This window comes from Sturnira hondurensis, unplaced genomic scaffold, assembly GCF_014824575.4.
Source record: "Sturnira hondurensis isolate 20B ecotype Veracruz unplaced genomic scaffold, ASM1482457v3 Scaffold0010803, whole genome shotgun sequence".
Classification (NCBI taxonomy): domain Eukaryota; kingdom Metazoa; phylum Chordata; class Mammalia; order Chiroptera; family Phyllostomidae; genus Sturnira; species Sturnira hondurensis.
In genome coordinates, this window is record NW_028083434.1 from 665,690 (window position 1) to 686,477 (window position 20,788).

Here is a 20,788-nt window from a genome sequence, read left to right on the forward strand (position 1 = left end):
GTGGATCAAGTGAATGAATATAAATAAAGTGCTTAGAACTGCACTTGACACAGGGTAAATGCTAAGTAAATGTCAACTACTAACATTACCATCATGGTTCTATATCTCCAAGAGCCTAATACAAGTATGGGAATAAAGAATCTATAACAAATACTTGTTGAGTAAAACTGAATTTCAAAACAAATAGATTGGGACTTCCACCAAGATGGAGGCATAGGTGGAAACGCTGTGCCTTCTCCCACAACCAAGTTTGAATACAACAAAAGTTTGGAGAACAAAGATGCAGCCAAAGAACAGAAAACTGAACTATACGAAAGTCCGACAACAATGAACCATTCAACCGGGACCGGTAAGAGGGGTGAAGCCAGCAGCGGAGCAGGGTCGGGCAGGAAGGATCCCCTGACCCAGGCGCGCACAGGCAGCCGGGGTAGCAGCGCAGACCCAGTGATGGTGCAGGGCAGGCTGACTGCGGCAGTCACACACTTGCGTGCAGATAAACCAGCAGAGCAGTGAGCAGTGAGACGGACCGCGCAGGCCCCAGCGGGCAAACCCAGTGAGTACACAAGGCAACGGGCTGACCGAGGTCTCACATTCTCGAGCAGTAGGACCGACGGTGTGGCCCCGGTGGCTGGACGGGATGCGGCAGAGGGGACCCTGCCCCCACATACAGCGTCACAATGCAGCCACTGAGTTGCCCCGCCCTGGTGAACACCTAGGGCTCCGCTCCTCATAAATAACTGGGACGAACAGTCCAAAAGATGGCTCAAGAAGAACTCAAAGACCCAGAGCCAATAACTCTAATGACCAAGAAACAGAGAACCTCTCAGATGCACAGTTCAAAATACTGGTGATTAGGATGCTCACAGAACTGGTTGAATATAGTCACAAATTAGAGGAACATATGAAGGCTAAACTAATTGAAATGAAGGGAAATGCACAGGAAACCAATAGTAATGGAAAGGAAACTGGGACTCAAATCAATGGAGTGGACCAGAAGGAAGAACAAAACATCCAACCAGAAAAGAATGAAGAAACAAGAACTCAAAAACATGAGAGGCTTAAGAACGTCCAGGACATCTTTAAACGTTCCAACATCTGAATTATAGGGGTACCAGAAGGGGAAAAGAAACAGCCACGAGTGGAAAACTTATTTGAACAAATAATAAAGGAAAACTTCCCCAGTCTGGCAAAGGAAATAGACTTCCAGGAAATCCAGGAAGCTCAGAGAGTCCCAAAGAAGTTGGACCCAAGAAGGAACACACCAAGGCACATCATAATTACATTGCCCAAGATTAAAATGAAGGAGAGAATTCTAGAAGCAGCAAAAGATAAGAGGACAGTCACCTACAAAGGAGTACCCATCAGACTGTCAGCAGATTTCTCAAAAGAGACCTTACAGGCAAGAAGTATTCCAAGTCATGAAATCCAAAGACCTACATCCAAGATTGCTCTATCCAGCAAAGCTTTCATTTAGAATGGAAGGACAGATAAAGTGCTTCTCAGATAAGATCAAATTCAAGGAGTTCATCATCACCAAGCCCTTATTATATGAAGTGTTAAAGGGATTTATATAAGAAAAAGAAGATGAAAAATATAATCAGTGAAAGGACAGCAAACTCACAGTTATTAACAACCACACCTAAAACAAAAGCAAACCAAGAGGACAGCTAGATCAGGAGCGGAACCATAGAAATGAAGAACACATGGAGGGTTAGCAACAGGGGAGTGGGAGGAGGAGAAGGTACAGAAAATAGCATAGACAGTAGGTAGAAAATAGATAGGGGTGAGGGCAAGAATAATAGGGGAAATATAGAATCTAAAGAACTTGAGACACGTGGTCATAAACTAAAGGGGGGAATGGTGGGGGAGGGGTGTGCAGGGTGGAGGAGAATGAAGGGGGGAATAGAACAGCTGTAATGGTATAATCAATAAAATATATTTATAAATAAATAAATAAATAAAAACAGATTGGAGCATTTGATGACAGTTATCACTGACCTATGCAGAGACATCCTCTCGAAGGCAGACTATCAATAGGTAAGTAAGGGCTAGAGGGAGAGTGGAGAAAGTAAGCTAAGGAACAAGTCTTACTTCATTGGCATGGAGATCAGGCCACTCTGAGCAAAGATTTAATCACAGGTTGTACACACACTGCAGTTTGTACACCCCCATGTGATCCTCCCCTGATGCCTGCCACACACACAACTCCACAGGGTAGGTGGCAAACCAACTGTAATGTTAGGTTGAGCCATTTGCCATGAAGATGAACATATGTAGTAAATTTGCAAAATGATTTTTGTGGCTTTTTGTTTGTTTGCCTGCTTATTTTTTTTAAAACAATCATTGGTCTTAGCTTGCTTTTGTATGATGTATTTTCTTCTCCTAAACACCAAAGGTAAGGAGAAATATTTGGAGAATTCAAGGATCTGGCCAACTGAGTTCAGGGTAATTAAGGTCTTTGAGTATCACAAGCTTGTGGAGTACCCTTTTTGCACTGTTCCCCTTCACCGATACAGATGATCAAGAAGTAAATTCAGAAATAAAAGTCATCCCCACTTGTCAGGGGCACAAAGGCCACAGGAAAAACGTAAGTCTCCACTTTGTGAACAAGCCAAGTGAAATCACCACACTAACAGAAATCAGCCATCTTCCTAAGATTATTCTTGAAAACAAAGAAGTAATGTCTCCAGGACTCAAACTGCCCTGGTGTACAGTCTCCACCTCAGAGCCATCTGATTGGACACCAAAAGAAGTTTAAATTGTTTTATTACAGGGAAAAGCTACAGAGAGAATAGAACATACACATACACATACACATACACAATACACATACACAGACGCACTGTCGTGCATGCACACACACAAAATTAATGTTGCCCTCATGCAAAGAACTCACCCAAGTTTAACTAAGTTCCCTTTCAACAGATGCTTGTCAATCAAACAAAGAACAACTTAGATTTGAATTACACTATACTATCACAGATAAAGGTCTCAGTAATCTCCACATAGACTATCTTCTGCACCTGCTAAAACAATCCACTTTGTATGTCAACAACTACACAATAGGCCCATTGTATGATTCTTCAGAGATGAGGCTACTAGCAGCCAGTTGTCACCAGTGAATGTGGCTGGGAAAGCAGATGTGGAACCAGCAGGCCTTTCTACTCTGACTAAGGAGAAACTTAGAGAGCCAGCAGCTAAGACTATTTTGAACTATAACCCATCATGCCTGTCTTTAATAGTTATGATTAAAAATATCCTCCTAGGTTAGCCACATCATGGCAGTAAGCTAGAGATCTATCTGTGACAGGAATAAGCTATGTGAAGACTTGGTGGTAATTCCTAGCATCAACCTCAAAAGTCACGAATACCCTGAAACATCACTAATTTGTATTTAAAAACTGGATCTGCCATTCACACATATAAGCTAACTGGTTTTGAGACTCCCTAGTACTTTCCATCAATATCACTTCTTGGAATAATGATATCCACACACTTCTAGAAACAAAACTCTCCTTTGTCTTCAAGGTTTCAAGAGGTTTTCTCCTTTCTAGGGGTTTAGAAGTTACTTTTCTCTCTTATGAATTTCATATATACAACCATGTCCCCCACTAAGTCTTTATTTCTGCCACCTGAAGAGGCATCATCCTTTTAAGTACTCCTCTAACAATTTCTGTTTTTGATATATTTAATTATCGTTCAAGTACAATTTTCTGTCTTCTATTCTCAACCCTGCTCCCCAGTGCTCCCCACCTCCCTCCCATTCCCCACCACCTTAGTTATTGTCCATGTGTCCTTTATACTTGTTCCTGTGAATCCTTCCCCTTTTCCCCTGTGATTCTCTCCCTTCTCCCCTCTGGTCTTGGCCTCAGGAAATAGCTGGGCTGGACGACTGGACTCTCACATCTGCCACAGACCACATGGTGGTATTGACCAGCAGTAACCAGCAGTGCCAGGCTGGGCTGGTGTGTCATGTACCATCCCCCATCCTTAGCATGCTACTTCATTAAAGGGACAATGATAATGACATAGACTTCAATTCACATGAAAAAAATCAAAAGAGATTCATGAATGGAGCCAATAAGGAACCAGACAGATTCCATGGCAGGGCTCTGCCTCACAGACTGGCAGTGTGGACTGATTATCCATATAATACTCTGTTTCTAAGTCTCCCTAATAGCTTTCATGCTATGTTTTTTATTGCTCTCTTTAATCAGTACACTCAATCAACATTTATGGGTCTAACAAGTGCGGAACAAGAGAAATAGGAGTTAATTTTGTGGTGGAAAACATAACTAACATATAAAACAGCTAAAGAATAAGATAAGACTAATAATCCCATGTTAAAATAGTATTTCAGACTCTAAGGACTATAAATGGTTAGGGAAGAGCTCTCTTGGGAAGCTGGTGGCTGATTGAAACTACTCCCAAAGCAGCTATTAAGGGTGACTTTAAGGAATAACTGTGCTGGCAACAGCAGGAAGCACCTGGGGATTACAGAGAGCCCCACAATGGCCCTTGGTCCCACCTAATAGGAATAAGATTCTGCTATAAGTCCTTCCTGATATGGACAGCTGTCTGTCCTCTTACATAGTGTCTAACTCTAGGGCACACTAAACATATAAAACTACCCATAAGAATGGTTCAAGTTTCTTCTGATGGCACTTATCGTCTGCTGAGGGATGTTTCTTTGGATAGTAAAAACATAATTCAAGATCGGCCTCCAGATTTACTGCTATGCAAAAGTCAGAGGAAAATGCATAACCCTGTTTTGCTCCAGTAGCAACAGGGAAAATTAACCAAAGAGGATGTTTTCAATTCTGAGGCAATGAGCCATTCTCTTACTGAGGGGGGCCAAAGTCCCTATTCTGACCTGCTAAGTAGTCACCAAATTTCAGTTATAGTAACAAATTTAACATTTCAATTATAACAAATCAACAAATAACAAATTTCAATTTTAATATACTCCTGCTCAAGAACTTATAACAATTCCCTGTTGCCTATTATATTAAGCCCTAAACTCTACAGGTCAGTATTCCAAGACCCTCCATCAACTGGTCATATCTAATGATCATCATAAGGTTCTTGTCTTTCATGGCTCCATTCTAGAAGTATCCTCCTAATTACCCTGAATTCACTAGCTTCTTGCTCTTGCAAGAGGCATAAGGTGCCTCCTTTGCTCTTAAACACAATTCCCTCTGAGGAGGAAGATTTAGGAGGTCTCTCTTCCTCAATAAACACCTCAACTGACTTCAGCATGCTTGGGGACACCCCTGTTCTTTGTGTTCACTTTTCCCAAAATAGAAAATCACTACACTCAATTAAGACTCATTCTCAAAAGATAGGAGATGAATTCAATGGGGATTGACAGTGTGAAACTCATTACCACTAAAAGTAGCTGAGGCTGAAATATACAGATAAATTCTGAATGACAGAACCACAAGGAATTGTTAAGGGAAAGCACACTATTCAGGAGACATAACCCAATCATTCTCTAGGACTGTGCTTTATCAGGAAATTGAGCTTAGCTAAGGACTATAACAAATTGATAACAAAGAGGCAAACACTCCTTTCTAAAACTGTCATTTGGTTGGCCAAATCACAGATAGAATCTTAGGCTAGATGAAGCACAAGACTGAACTCCTACAAATCAATTCTCTAGAGAATGTTCTCTTGGTTAGAGATCATGATAAAGTCACTTCATCTTCTTCCCAATCTCACCTAAGGAACTTCAGGAACCTGGATCTTGCACTACAAACACAGATATTCTGTGATGCCAGAGTTTGGCTTTGGTTTGCATAGCCCTGTGTCTCCTCAAATCTGGTAACTTTATGTTATCAGATTGCCTTTTCTCTTCCATTTTTTCCTCAGGACATGGTGTCCCTTTGATCAGGATCACCTACAGAATAACAAGGTAGGGAGAACTGCATTGCTCAAATTTGTCTCTGAGCCATCCTCATCCTGGCAGCAGGTCTTAGGAATGGTCATGAGGTGATAACCCCTCAGAACTCACAGAACCTACTCAGAACCTACCTTCTAGGTTCACCCTTAGAGGTAGGCTTCCCTGATCTTGCAAGGCTATCAAAATACCATGCCAGAATGCTGTCAGTATTTCACAAAGACAACTTCATTTTCTAGGAGCATGAACTAGGGAAGCCCAAATAACCTAGATGCCACTAGGTAACAAACTCTAGCTACCAAGAACCAGAAATACACCGGTCTGGCATTCAGCACTATGTACAGTTTTAGTAATCTGAATATCTTCAAGATTCCATACTCAAAAGCTAGCAATGAAACAAAAGGCTAATTAATCTTGATGAAGAAACCTCGCTTACGTGGGCCTGGTTTCCTCACCTGCTAGAAGGATGGGGACAGTCTCCAAGGTCCCTTCTACCTCTATTATTCTATGATCCTGTAAGTCAAGATTCAAGACTGTTACATTTTAATTGCATCCAGGATGTATTAATTCTGTAACATTTACTGACTACCTACTTTATATATGGCCTGATGGAGGACACTGTGGGGGTCACACAGACATAGAAAATAGTCCCCAATATTGAAAGAGCTCTAAGTGCAATAACCATAGAATTCAGAAATATAGGAAATATCAGGGCAACATCTTGGGAAGGAGTGGCAGGTACCATGTCCAGCCACAAAGGTGGCAAGAAGAAGTGCCTGAAGAAGCCCAAGAAGCAGGCCAAGGAGATGGACGAGGAAGATAAGGCATTCAAGCAGAAGCAAAGAGAGGAACAGAAGAAACTTGAGGAGCTAAAAGGGAAGGCTTTGGGGAAGGGCCCCCTGCCCACAGGTAAAATTAAGAAATCTGGCAAAAAGTGAGCTGTTCCTTGTGCCTGGGGCAGTGGTGATCCTTCATTCTATTCCTGTTTTAACATCTGGATCCCTTGTGATAACATCTCTTACCACCTATAGCTAGAATGAAGTGTTGTCTTGGGGCCTGTTGTACATTTAAGAATAAACTTTTGTAAAAAATTATAATAATCATGCAGTGGCTCATCTCTTTAGTTCTTCTCACTCTGCCATTTCAACTTTAACTGTGTGCTCAGAGTAAACCCAGCCCAGAATCCTGTCAAAGTGTGTTCTTCGGTGTTTGTTCCTTCCAGAATTCTGTATCACATTTCTGTATCAGAAATGAGTTGGAATTAAACCAACTCATTTGAAATGGCAAAAGAAAAGAAATGTCATATGATTACATGTTAAATGAGTGGTATGTACAATACAATTAGTCCCACAAATGCAGAAATTACTAAAAAGATTTCATAAAGGAGGGCTCAAGGAGGGACTTGAAAGAGAGGTTGAATTTGGGGAGAAGTGGGACAATTACTAATCAGTACTACAAAGTGTTTTTCAGTTCATCCAATTAAATGACTCCTCTGTACATCACAAGCAGCCATGAAGGTAAGTCCAATGAAGTTTGATAGTGCCTTGATAAGATTTCGTCTATATACAGCACAGTGAGGCATAAGCACTTATCATAGCAGCAAACTGCTCCTACTTCAGTGGTGAAGAATCACACAGTCATTCTTTTTTTTTAGGTTTTACTTATTTATCTTTAGAGGGGAAGGGAAGGAGAGAGGGAGAGAAACATCAATGTACGGTTGCATCTCGTGGGTCCTCCGCTGGGAACCGGCCCACAACCCAGGCATGTGCCCAGACTGGGAATGGAACCACGATCATCTGGTTCGCAGGCCTGCGCTCAATCCACTGAGCTACACCAGCCAGGGCCACACAGTAATTCTTACCACCAGAGAAGTCTGGGGACCTTGAACTCACTAGCAATCTAGTCACAACGTTACAAGAGGCATCTAAGAAGCCAGTTCCAGAAAACAGTGCCCTTGGTCCCTTCAAGCTATTGCAGGAAGTGGAGTTGGACAGAAAGCCACAATCACCTTTCAGTTGCTGGACAGCTCACAGGTTGCCAGTGTCATTCTGTTCTAGTGTCCTAACATTTCTGGCCAAGCTGGTAGCTATGTGTTCATCATATGAGCTGAATAGTGTTTGGGCTAAAAGGACTGAGAAGGGTTCACATGCTCAAAGCTGAAACTAGCAGGCGCACTCACATTGCCTAGATAGCTCATCCTAAGAATAAATTAGGACATCGTTTTTTTTTAAGTACTGTACAATTTTCACTGGTTTTAAATTCAAATACACTTACCATAGAAATAATTATACTTAAGTACATAAACATATTTAAAAATAGCTACCTACCTATAATTTTCTAGACTCTCCTTTTCTATGTGTGTCTATTTGACTCTTCCAGACAGAAACAGGAATTATACAGAATTTCAATAGCACTGCAAGAGGCTTAATGACAATCTAGTCCAATTGCCCATCCTGGGCAAAAATCCATTCTGTGACAGCAGCCCTGAGAGATAGGCACCCAGCTTCTTTAGAAACACTTCTAACAACACAGAGCTAACTAACCCCTGGAGGAAAAACATGTTTTCATTCTATGCATTCAACCTACTGTCTGTCCACTGAAAATTACAGGTCCCTCCTTTGACAAAACATGTAAAGACAAACTCTAAAAGTAAAAAGATTTCCACTGACACTACCAGCACTGTATGTTTTTCATCAAGGGGCACCCACATCCCTGACCAGATTTCTCAAGCCATCTGGCCAACCCAGGACTGTGCCATGGGCAGTCATAAATCAACTCACACTTGTTCTTAAGCACCTGCTGCAAGCAGGACCTTGTTACTAAAATGCAGATCCAGATGTGCCTCAGAAAATAGACTGTCTTCCCCAAGGCAAAAATGCAGCAGCCAGAGAAGTGGAGTCTCAGCTCCTGGATAGTCTGAGGATGAAAATAAACAGCCCTTTGTCACCCTTACCTGCCTGAAGACAGGGAACTAGATCAGCTAACTTTTGAGGTCTCCCTGAGTTCTAATACTAATGAAGGAGCCCATATTCTGTCCCCAGACTTTATCTGCCACTGTGTGGTTGGTAGTAAAATACAGACTCCAAAGAAGGCACAAGGCAGTCACTACCTAGAGTATCTGTGTGTCTGTATATCACACACAAACACACATTTCACAAACACAGTGAAAAGGATTCCTCACCAGGGTCCTCTCCTCTTTGGTCAGAGTTATACTTCCCCATTCCACTCCTCGGTTAATACACTCACTTCCTTCTCCTCCCCCTTCTCCCTACCTCAGCTCTAACCTCAAAAATATTTATCACACCCTGGCTAATGTGGCTGAGTGGATTGAGTGCCAGCCTGCAAACCAAAGGGTCACCAGTTCAATTCCCAGTCAGGGCACATGCCTGGGATGCAGGCCAGGTCCTCAGTAGGGGGCATGCGAGGAGCAACTACACATCGATGTTGCTCTCCCTCTCTTTCTCCCTCTCTTCCTCACTCTCTAAAAATACATTTTAAAATATTTTTTAAAAATAAACTTAAAAATATTTATCGCACAGACAGCTAGAACTCTGGGCAATTTACAAACAACCTCATCCTTCATATCTGAGGACAAAGCATGAGAAATAATTTTGGGGGAAAATCATCTTGGTAGAAAATTTAACCTGCCTCTATCAAACTGTAACTTGGCTAATTATAGGCTTCATCCCACAGGCAGGTTTTTTTTTCAGAAGCCTTCAAGGTCTTAGTGGTATAGATCCAAATCAGACTCTGTGTGGTTCCCCAAAACAAAAAGGGCCAAATACAAATAGCTCCAAATTTCAAGTTCCCTTGGCCGGCCAAACCAGAGCTTTCTTGAGCACAGAATTGCCAGCTCTCTTAGGGTCTGGAAACAAATCTCGTTTCTGTTTCGAAGTATTTCAATCAGCAAAAAATTAACTCCAAGGCAAAAAGGATGGAGGTGGGGGCAAAAAGAGCTAGTGATTCAGCAGAGGATGAAGTAAAAGACAGGGAGAATGATAGACAGCAAAGTTCAGCTCTGTATTTCCAAAAAGAAGCAAGGCAGGAATAAAGCAAAGAAAACTTGGAGAGATAGGCCAAAAGAGGGGGGAAATTTTGTGACATTATGTATATGCTTGCCTGACTTCACATGCTCACTTGTGTACACACACCCTTAGCCATGAAACTCAGACTGGAAGGCAGCTAAGAAACCATGATCAAACTGCCAGACTTTGCCAAATACCTCACAAAGTTGACAGCAGCAAAAGTGCCTTTGACAAAGAGTTTTTCTGACCTTACTTTCTTAGTCCCATTATAAACTGGGTCCCCTTCCTCCCCTTGCTATTACTGCAACCATCAACAAGCCAACTGCAACCATCAATAAGTCTAGAAAAACAAATGAAAAAATTCTCTCTTGATACACCAGGAAAGTCTGAAGCCCTTACAGAAGAAGGACAAAAATGAGCCCCAAGAGTCCAGAGCTCATTTTAACTACCCACATAGGCTGGCCAAGGAGCTCCCTGCTTCCTGCCATGGCCACACCACTGCATAGGAACTCCACTACCAGGTTACCCAAGTACATGAACTATAGCAGGCTCAAGTCAGGTGTCGCTTGCAATCTACACACACTTCTTGGATCCTCAAGGCCCTTCTCATAATAACCCCAAACCAATTAACATTGCTCCCATCCCCAGAGTGTATAGCATTCTCAGTACAATCAGCAATGCTGCGACAGTACCCTAGAATCCAACTAGCCACCTCCCTAGCTATGTGGCCTACACAGACTTTGAACAGTGGCTCTACTACTGGCTATTACATCACAGGAAAAAATGGTAATCGAACACACACAAAATAGAGAGTTGTTTATGTTGAGTGATTCTGAGTGAAAGAAGGAGCAGCTCACACTTAATAAGCACATATGTGCCACACACGCAGCTAGTTTCCAGCATAGCTGAGGATGGAACCAATCTGCAGATTCCCCACTCAGTTGGCTCTTCAATTCAACAGCTAGCTTTTCAATTCAACAGAGAGCTGAGCTCTAAATCCACAGAACCCAGAGTAACAGAATAGGTGAGTATGGTAGGGCAGAGTTATGACCACAAGGGGTGCCCCTGGGTTTAGTCGGGGTGGGGAATAGGCAGTCTGTAACTAAGCACCTAAGGAGACCACTGAAAGGGGGAGCTGAGCAATAAAGACAAAATCCTTTATTTCCCAAGTGTGCCATGAGTAGCCCCATATCAGCGCTATAATATTGGTACCAAAGGTCTCAGTCTTTTTAGGCAACACATACTCTGCTATGAGCATAAAGTAATGAAACCAGTTGGCATGATCTATAGACACTGTTCAAGAAGACAAGTGACAACCATCCAAGCACCACCCACAAACTCCCCAGAAAAAAAAGGTTCTTCCTTAGATCCAAAATAATCATTGTCAGGCAACTCTACCCAATGGGTACTCACTCGAAGGCGAAGAAGAGTGTACATGTCCCCAGGATGAGGAAGAGGGTCAAGTAGAAGATGCCCTTTTGCCGGGCCATCATGACTCGGCCATCGCAGCAGAAAGTGTTCCTGCCTGGGAGTTTCTCCCATTTCCGTGTCACTTTCTTTCTCACCACCATCACAGACATGATTGGAATTCCTGCTCCAAATGCACTTTGTGATTACAAAATAGAAGAAACGAAAGTTGAGCCCAGCTTTAAAATCACGTTGCCTGCTATTGCTGCCGCTGGGTCAAACATCATCAAAAGTCGAATTTGTAACCCTAAGAAAAAGGGAAAAAATGAGGCGGGAATATTAAAATTAAGTTCAACCCTCTTTTCCCAGAGGCAGATGATAAGCCTAAAAGGGTTCGGGGTAGGGAAGTGGGAAAAGCTTATTTCCGATCTATGTTTGTCCTGTAAAAGGAGAAAATATTAAAGGTTCTCAAAAAGAAGGAGGAGGTGGAAGTTAGTATATCTTCTTAGCAAACAAACCCACATGCTTCCAATATAATACTGATGCTTTGTTCATCATAGAACCTTGGAGGGAGAAGGGTTTTAATAGGTAATAACCCAATTAATTGGTTAGAAAGTAGCAAAGTGAAGACCAGAGAGAGAAAATAACTCATCCAGGGTCACACAACCACAAAGCTAAGCAAAGAAAACATGTCTGCAGACTTTCAGTCCAAGGCACTTTCCACTATACCACATTGTTCTATAATCATCATTAAGAGGACTAAAAATATGGTATAGTTTTTGTCCTTAAAGAGCCATTCCCTCCTCCATTTCCTCACCTTCTTTCTTCAATTAGCCACTCAAATATGAACCACACCAGGGAACAAGTCACCCTCTAGGAAGGTTAGGAGGTTTTGGACACTCTGGACACATACCCAGGTTGTATTTACTCAAAACAGATTTCCCCTAATCAAACCCTTGGTAACTTCCAGGGTCTGAGAAATGAAACAATCTTGCTGGTCTAGTCTAGCCTAACATTTGTGTGAATCTTGATGAAACCACATCACAGACCTGCAGATGGAAGGCTGACTTAAGCAGGAGAGGTTCTGGAAGGGTTGGAGGCGGGGAGGTGGCAACAGTTAAAAACTGTCATAAAGGTGTTTTCTGGGACATTTCATAAGTACCATCTCTACCTAGCATCCTGAATCCTCATGCCAAGCCTTTCTCAACCACTGCCACCCTTCTCATACTCTGAAGTGTGGTGCTGTGGCCTCTGTTTACTGACACAACAAGCCCCACGCTGGCAGGACTGAGGCGGAAGTCTGCAGCCCAACTGACTGATGAGAAACAAGCAACTTGAAATCATTCCCCAGCTGGAGAGGGCAAGGGTCCAAATAGAGACTAGGCAATGAGTCCAGCAATCAGAAAGTAGAAGGCTTCAGAAAGGGGAGGGGGCTCCAAGGTGTAAAGAACACTTCCTTTGTGTAAAACTAACCTGGAAAACAATCTCGTGATAACCTGGCCCAGCGGGAAAAGAGACCAGGAAGGGGATCCGGGCCTGGGAGAACAAAGATCAAAATCCATCCAGAACCAGCCACCGGCCCACCCACTGGGGGCCAAGGCCTGAGTCCGGGGCAGGCAGCGGGTGCGGCCTCAGGAGGCCCGCCCCGTCTCTGCCACGCAGCGGACCACCGCCCCAGGCAGCTTGGGACGCGCGCCATCTCACACGCTTGTACACACTCACACACACGCCCCGCCACGTGTAGTCACCCCGGGTGGGGGCTCCACTGCTGGTGACCTGAGCGGGACAGTGCCAACGTCCACGCGTCACGGTGCAGCGGAGGCGTTGGCAGCCCACCAGGCGGCCGAGCCCAGGAGACCCCAACCCCCACCCCTTGTTACCTGAACCTGGGAGCCCAAACTCGGCCGGAGACTGACGGCAGAAAGTGGACACTCCCAGGGGACTGCACCGGCCGGCCGAGGTGGCAGCGACTTCTCCTCCCCAGCCAAGAGGCTGCCTCCTCCAGACAAGGAGCCCCTATGATCGGGCCCTAAAACAGCTGTGGCAACCGCCCACTGCTGGCGGAATGGAATGCTCCTCACGTCACCAAGTCGTTCCAGTAGTTGCTCGCTCTCCATTGGCTGATCAACCTCAATGTCTCTGCCCTACCACTGCTACCCCGAATCACTATTGGCTACTCCAAACGCCACTCAACGGTGCCTCCGCCCCGCTCCCTCACCCATCTCCCGGCTTCGTGCCCACCTGCCAAGCGTTGCTATCCTCCTTTTGGTGTCTAATCGCCAGTACATCAAGTATCACCTTCTATTAATACAGTTACACAGAGATGGAGGTGAAGAATAGTTCAGATAAAACAGGGGAGGACTGGGGACCAGCCTCCCCCCCACACACAGCGACACGTTGAAGCAGCACTGGCTCACAGATCCGGGTGTTCAACCCAAACTGGGTCCGCCCTGGGCCTCTACTGCCCTACTTGCGTGAAAGCAAAGGCGACTCGGAATTTTACTCCTTCAGAACAAAACAATCCAATATAAAAAGGAACTTGAAGGCGATAACTGTCCCCAAGAACATAGAATCATTTTTGCAGTACTGAGAACTAATATTGACAGTGAGGAAGTTGGAGAAAATCTACTGACAGGGCATTAATTTATTCAGGTAGGTAACTAAGTAAAGACTGCCAAAAGGGTTGGAAATTACTGTTTTCCAGAATGCAAGGCAGAATCACCACCCACCAAACACATTGATTCTTTTCTTCTGCCCCCCTCCTCTGTAGTTACTGCCACAATGAGCTACTGCTACTGATCCCAGGGAGTCACATCCTTTACAAGTTCAAGACTGGAGTAGGGAAAATAGTTCAGAATCATGGCCTTGATATTATACAACTGGACTTTAAGAAGCACTGGGTCTCTTTCCCCTTGTATGGCTCTGGGCTTCCAAATAAATATAAGGTGAAATATGAAAAAGGTCTGAAGGTAGCCTCTTTTTCCCTGTCACACTGTTGGGGAGACTGTCTAGGTTGTCAGCTGTTTTCCTGAGCTTTAATTAAGTTTCTCTAGAGTGAAGATATTTGCAAGGAATACAGAAGAGACTGCCAATGGTCTTCCCAAGGCAGGTTTTTGTGTTAGTTGAAAAACAATATACATGGTCAAGAACTATTTCTCCTTTACACTATTAAGGTTCCACATGATTCATAAGGTTCCATAAGGTTCCACATGAAGCAAAAGCCTGCTTAATGACAATTACATTTAGCACTTTCATGGCACCCTTCCATGAAAATTTTAAAAGCATTAAAAAAAATCACTAGGTCCTGGCTGGTATGGCTCAGTTGGTTGGATCATCATCCCATAATGGAACATTGAGGGTTCAGTCCCTGGTCTGGGCTCATACAGGGAGGCAGCTGATTGACGCTTCTCTCTCATATTGATGTTTCTCTCTCTCTCCCTTTCTCTCTCTCTCTCTCTCTCTCTCTCTCTCTCTCTCTCTCTCAAAGCAATAAAAATGTCCTCGGGTGAGGATTTAGAAAAAAATCACTAGGTAATTTTATTATGACATAAATATGTTATCATTAATTTCTAGGAGAAAGTATGCTTTTATAAAGCTTCTATTGCTCTTTAGCACTTGTGCTGATTATAATCACTGGTTTGTTTATTTATTTATTTTAAATATTTTATTTATTCATCTTTAGAGGGGGAGGGAAGGAGAGAAGGAGAGAAATATCAATGTATGGTTGCCTCTCTTGCATCCCATGCTGGGACCTGGCTTGCAACCCAGGCATGTGCCCTGAATGGGAATCGAACTGCGAACATTTGGTTCGCAGGCCTGCATTCAGTCCACTGAGCTACACCAGCCAGGGCACCGGTTTATTTATGATAAACCATATGATTAATATCATTGTCTCCAATTCTCCCCCCTTTGAATATTAGAGGGTACTAATATTGTATACACTTGGTATGGAAGGAAGAAGAACTTCCCTTTGCCTCTTCAATCCCCTAGATTCCTAAGCCTATGTACTCCAGACTCCCAGTGAAAAATAAACCTCTGTAGCACCCAAACATACTTTGTCCATAGATCAGATGCTGGTAAAGCCTGGGGAGTTCTGGAATTGATGTGTCATGGCAACACATTCCTGAGCTCTGCCCCTCCCTGTTCTGGTGCACATTCCCTCTGGGATTAAGTGGCTGTGTAGGTCAGGCTTGTTTTAACACAATCTGTTATTATTTGTTTTCACCACTAAAAGAAAAATAAGGTAAATATATATCGACAAAAATCCCATAGGACTTCCTTCTACGTACTTACATCATTTTATAGAATCCTGAAAGTCTTAATACACACACAACTAAATTGTGACTATAAACTGAGATTGTTTCTTTTCTGTTCTTTTATCTTTTCAATAAACCTCCAGACTTTATGCACCGAAATCAGCATTGGCTCCTTTCAAGGGGGGTACAGTCATGTGGTGAACACTAGAAACACCACTGTAATAAAGGTACAGACTTCCATTGTGTGATGGCATACATTCTAGCGTGCTTGTTTAAAATGCCTATCTCCTGGTGAAAGACAAATACCATATGATCTCACCTATAAAAGAAACCTAATGAACAAAACAAACAAGCGAGTGAAATAGAACCAGAGGCACGGAAACAAGGAACAGACTGACAGTGACCAGAGGGGAGGGGAGGAGGGGGATAAGGGGAGAAAGAAAAGGAAGGGTCTAGTCAAGGAACAGGTATAAATGACCCTTGGACATGGAAAACAGGGTAGGGATTGACTGCGGGAGCAGGGACATGGGCAGGGGAGAGCAATGGGGGAAAATTGGGATAACTATAACAGAACAACGATATAGCTCTGGTTGGCATGACTTAGTGGATCAAGTGTCCGACTGCAAACCAAAGGGTTGCTGCTTCGATTCCCAGTCAGGGCACATGCCTGTGTAGGGAGCCAGGTGCCTGGTGGGGGGACTTGTAAGAGGAAACCACACATTGATGTTTCTCTCCTCTTTCTCCATCCCTTCCCCTCTCTCTAAAAATAAATAAATAAAATCTTAAAAATAGAACAGTAATATTAATTGATTGATTGATTGATTGATTGATTGATTGAAATCCCTGTCTCCAGCTTCTTCTCCCAAGAAACACCAATTGATCAATGATGCTGGTGCTACAAGAGTTCTGGGAGGCCCCAGAGCCCTAGAATAGGAGGGTGAGGGCCTACCATAAAGTATTTGGCAGTGGCATCTGAGGCTGAAGTCACAGCTGGCTGGGGTGGTAGCCCAGAACCAAGGCTAATGAGCTCAGGAGGCAAGGCCAATGCCAAGGAGTGTATCCCCATCACCAAACTGGGCCACCTGGTCAAGAACATGAAGATCAAGTCCCTGGAGGAGATCTATCTCTTCTCTGTGACCATCAAGGAATCTCAGATCATCGACTTTTTTCTAAGGACATTCCTCAAGGACGAGGTTTTGAAGATTTATGGTGGTGTAAAAACAGACTCATACTGGCCAGAAGACCTGGTTCAAGGCATTTGTCATAATTGGGGACTACAATAGACCTATAATTCTGGGTGTTAAGTGCTCCAAGGTACTAGCCACTGCCATCCATAGGGCCATTATCCTAACCAAGCTCTCTATTGTCTGTGTGTGGCAATGCTACTGAGGGAACAAGATGGATAAGCCCCACACTGTCTCTTGCTTTTCCTTGCAAGGTGACTGGCCACTGTGGCTCTGTGCTTGTGCACCTAGTCCTCACCTTAAGGGGAACTGGCATCATCTCAGCCTCTGTGCTCGAGAAGCTGCTGCTGATGGCCCATGTCAATAACTACTACACCTCAGACAGGGGCTGCACTGCCACCGTAGCCAACTTCACTAAGGCCACCTTCAATGCTGTCTCTAAGATCTATAAGTGCCTCGCCCTTGACCTCTGGAAAGAGATCATGTTCACCAAGTCTCCCTATCAAGAATTTACTGACCATCTTGTAAAGACCTACTCCAGAGTTTCTGGGAAGAGGACCCAGGCTCCAGCTGTGGCCACCACATAATTGTATGCAAGAAAAATAAAGTGAATTAAGCCTGTTAAAAAATGCTTGTCTCCATATTTATGGTTCCTGTGTGAGCGTGTGTTTGTTGATGTTTAGGTGCAGAGTGCTGTTTGAATGGTCTCAGATCCTGAGTGCTGCCACTGGGTTGCAGCTTGCCAGCTAGTGTTGCTCCAGATGTCTCTTCTGCAAACACCCAAAGACCCATTCTGTACTGCATATAAGACTCACAAAATCAGCCCCCATTCTGCATTCAAGCTCATGACAGCCCTTTTTCTCAACATTTACTCTAGCCTCAACACTCCCATGTTCCCTTGCCCTTCTCCCCTGACACACATGTCCCACCCCACCAAAACCTACTTGATCTTCACTCCTCTCCCTACCTTCTGGTTATAAATATACATATATATATATATATATATATATATATATATATATGTAGAATGAATTGAAAAGCAAAAGAAAGTGGGTCAGTGGATTGAGTGCTGGCCTGCAAACCAAAGGGTTGCTGGGTCAATTCCCAGTCAGAGCACATGCCTGGGTTGCCAGCCAGGCCCTCAGTTGCAGGCGTGTGAGAAGCAACCTCACAATGATGTTTCTCTCCCTCCCTTTCTTCCTCCTTTCTCCCTTCTTTCTCCTCTCTCTAAAAATAAAATCTTTTTAAAAAAAAGAACTACAGGACATCCTGCCAACACAAAACCAACTAGTATTCTTAAGCAACATCTGTTTCCCTGAGGCTCAGGCTGCAATCACTGACTTAAAAGAGGCAGGATAGTATGCATAGTAGAAAATGCAAAAGTTTTATGGCCAGTCAGACCTAGGTTCAAATCCTGGCTCTGCTGCTTGGTAGCTTGTATAAATTTCAGTAAGTAAATGATCCTTTCTGAGCCTATTTCCTCATCTGTAAAATAGAATTAATACCTACTTCTTATATTTATAAAGGGGATTAGAGATAGTATGTGCTAAATGTCAGGCATAGTTGAAAAACACAATCAATGCAGTACATTAGGATTCTGTCTATACGTAACTGCTCTCTTACACCTTCTTCCTTTATCTACACTGATGACTGCAAGTAGAGAGGTAAAATGGAGACCCATTCTTCACTTTGTTGAACCTGTGTCAGCCTTGTGCTGCCATGTTTTCATAACCTGTAAATTCATCACTAATGCTAATCCTAATCTGATTAAACTCTTGATTTCCCGATCTCAGAGGCACCCTATTCCTTGACTGGGAGACATTTGAACAATAATCTTGTTCTAGTTTAATGGCTCTTCTCTACCACCATCATCTCATGTGAATCTTCAACCATTGCCACCATGCTATCTGTGTCAACAGGTGAGAGATAGATGGGACCTCTTTTATTACACACGTCTTGTGTTCACAGCACTGTGCTGGAACTGTTTGCTCCTGTAAGGGACTAAGAAGCACCTTTAAGATGCTACCATGTGAAAGGCAGACGTACAAAAAGCCCAATAAAAACTGCCTGATTTGGCAACAAAGATGATATCGCAATGGAACTGAACTGCTTAAACCAAGCCTCTCTTTCTGCCTCTATTGCCTGTCTGCTCCTAGTGGTTCTTAATTTTGTTTTGTCTCTGGACTGTGATTTTTCTGACTGCATCCAGAATAGTTTTAGGTGCTGTGCCTGACCACTCAACACTAGCCATAAGACTACTAAGTAAGAGTCATCACAACACCATTTATTGAGGACCTCACCTGAGTCAGAGATTATGCTACATGCTGTATAGAAATTTGGTTCATAGATTATGGTCTAAATTTAACGTCCAAGTGAAAGCATCTGATACTGACCCAGTACAGCCCTAGTCTCTGATTCTTCCCAGCCCTCTCATTCCAGGAGATGACCTCAAGGGATTGTGTTGCACAAAAACATAAACTGGTTTATCAGTCAATCATTAAGTATGTAGTGATCACCCACAGGTTGTTCATCCTATACTAGGCACTATGGGAAATACCAAAGAAGTATTTGACATTCCCAGCCTCTAAGGAATTTAAAATATTCTAAGGGAGTAAAGACCATCACATGTGAAGTCATTAAAGGTAGATAAAAAAACAGTGTGGAGTTCAGTTCTCAACTGTGCACAGCAGACTCTTTGACCTTTTAAAAAGAGCTTGCCTCAAACAGTGGTTACCTCTGGGAAGAAGGGATGATGAGTAAACAGTTAAGTTTTATTTTATGCACTTCTTTAATGTCTGAATTATTATAATGAGAATTTTTAATTTTAGGACTTAAAAAATAGAGATTTAGGCCTGACTGGTGTGGCTCAGTGGGTTGGGCATTATCACACAGATCAAAAGGTCGCCGGTTAGATTCCCAGTCAGGGCACATTCCTGGGTTGTGGGCCAGGTCCCCAGTACGGGTTGCAAGGGAGGCAATCGATCCATGTTTCTCTCACATACCCTCTTCCTCTCTCTCACCCTCCCTTCCTCTCTCTCTAAAAATAAATAGATAAAATATTTTTTAAATAAATTTTAAAAATTATCATAAGACTCTATACCTCTTGTTTGATATGACAGAATGACCACATGCATTCATCTCTTCTCCTTCCTGCCACCATCAAAATTATGGTAACAGGATTTAAAAACTGTAAGCCCACAACAAATAAGAGAGCAGTGACATCAGGTGGCAATATATTTCACTAATGTCTGGAAGATAGAAATTGGAAAGAAGGGTATTGACTGAATACACAAAGACTGAGATCAATTTTGGAGCAACTTGCCCCCCACCAAAACACAATAAAGAACCTAAGACTCCAGAAAAAAAGAAAGCCAGCAAAAGTGATAGTACAGTTAAGAGCTAGGAAAATTGAGAATACACTACAGGTCAGAAATGAACTCTGACCAGGTAGCTCAGTTGATTGGAGAGCATCATCCAGTACACCAAAAGTTTACAGGTTCAATTTTAAGTCAGGACACATACCTAAGTTGCCCGTTCAATCCCCTGTTGGGGTGTGTACAGGAGGCAACTGGTCAATGTTTCTCTCTCACATCTATGTTTCTCTCACATCTCCCTCTCTCCCTCTATGTCTCATCAATAAACATATCCTTATGTAAGGTTTTTTTAGGCCAAAACTGCAAAAATAGACCAAATAGAGACAATAAAGAAATGCCAGGGAAAGCAAAAGCTGTACGGAAATCCATGGATCAAATGTGAAGAATCAGTTCAAATTAACACAGGAAGTAGGCCTCATGAAGAATAGAATTCATTTTGAGGAATAGACAAAATTATAAAGAAGCTGGAAGACAGCAGAGATATGGTAAAGAAGGCATATGTTTTATTTTACCCAGTGCAAAAAGAAAGCAATCAGAAATTCAAGGAAAATACTAAAGTGTTTGAAAATGCCATTTTCTAATAATGAAGGCAACTAGAACTTGGAATAATATAGAACAATTAGTGGAGGTTGTTACATTGCAA

At 43.0% G+C, this 20,788-nt stretch overlaps 2 protein-coding genes and 1 pseudogene across 4 annotated transcripts in view; 2 read left to right on the plus strand and 1 right to left on the minus strand.

The window, feature by feature from the left end:
• ZDHHC9 (zDHHC palmitoyltransferase 9) overlaps positions 1–13,411 on the minus strand; it is a 38,520-nt gene extending 25,109 nt beyond the window's left edge. Inside the window, exons 1-3 of one of the 3 annotated variants that reach the window (XM_037059301.1) lie at positions 13,212–13,410; positions 12,805–12,867; positions 11,338–11,638 (exon numbers count right to left, since the gene is read on the minus strand). In XM_037059301.1, the coding sequence (XP_036915196.1) occupies positions 11,338–11,504 (167 nt within the window). In that variant the 5' untranslated portion in view covers positions 11,505–11,638; positions 12,805–12,867; positions 13,212–13,410. Of the gene's footprint in view, positions 1–11,337; positions 11,639–12,804; positions 12,868–13,211 lie in introns of all 3 variants that reach the window. The other 2 variants (XM_037059303.1, XM_037059300.1) reach the window with 2 other exon arrangements.
• On the plus strand, positions 6,629–6,990 carry LOC118996082 (translation machinery-associated protein 7-like). Its single transcript, XM_037059304.1, has one exon. It carries the CDS (start codon positions 6,643–6,645, stop codon positions 6,835–6,837), a length of 195 nt encoding a protein of 64 aa, XP_036915199.1. The 5' UTR covers positions 6,629–6,642; the 3' UTR covers positions 6,838–6,990.
• A 3,210-nt stretch (positions 13,412–16,621) lies between the features above and the next one.
• Positions 16,622–17,358, plus strand: LOC118996073 (40S ribosomal protein S2-like; annotated as a pseudogene).
• The last annotated feature ends 3,430 nt before the right edge of the window (positions 17,359–20,788 follow it).

Coding starts and splice junctions, on each gene's coding strand:
- LOC118996082 (XM_037059304.1), top strand. CDS start 6,643: ATGTCCAGCCACAAAGGTGGCAAGAAGAAGTGCCTGAAGAAGCCCAAG.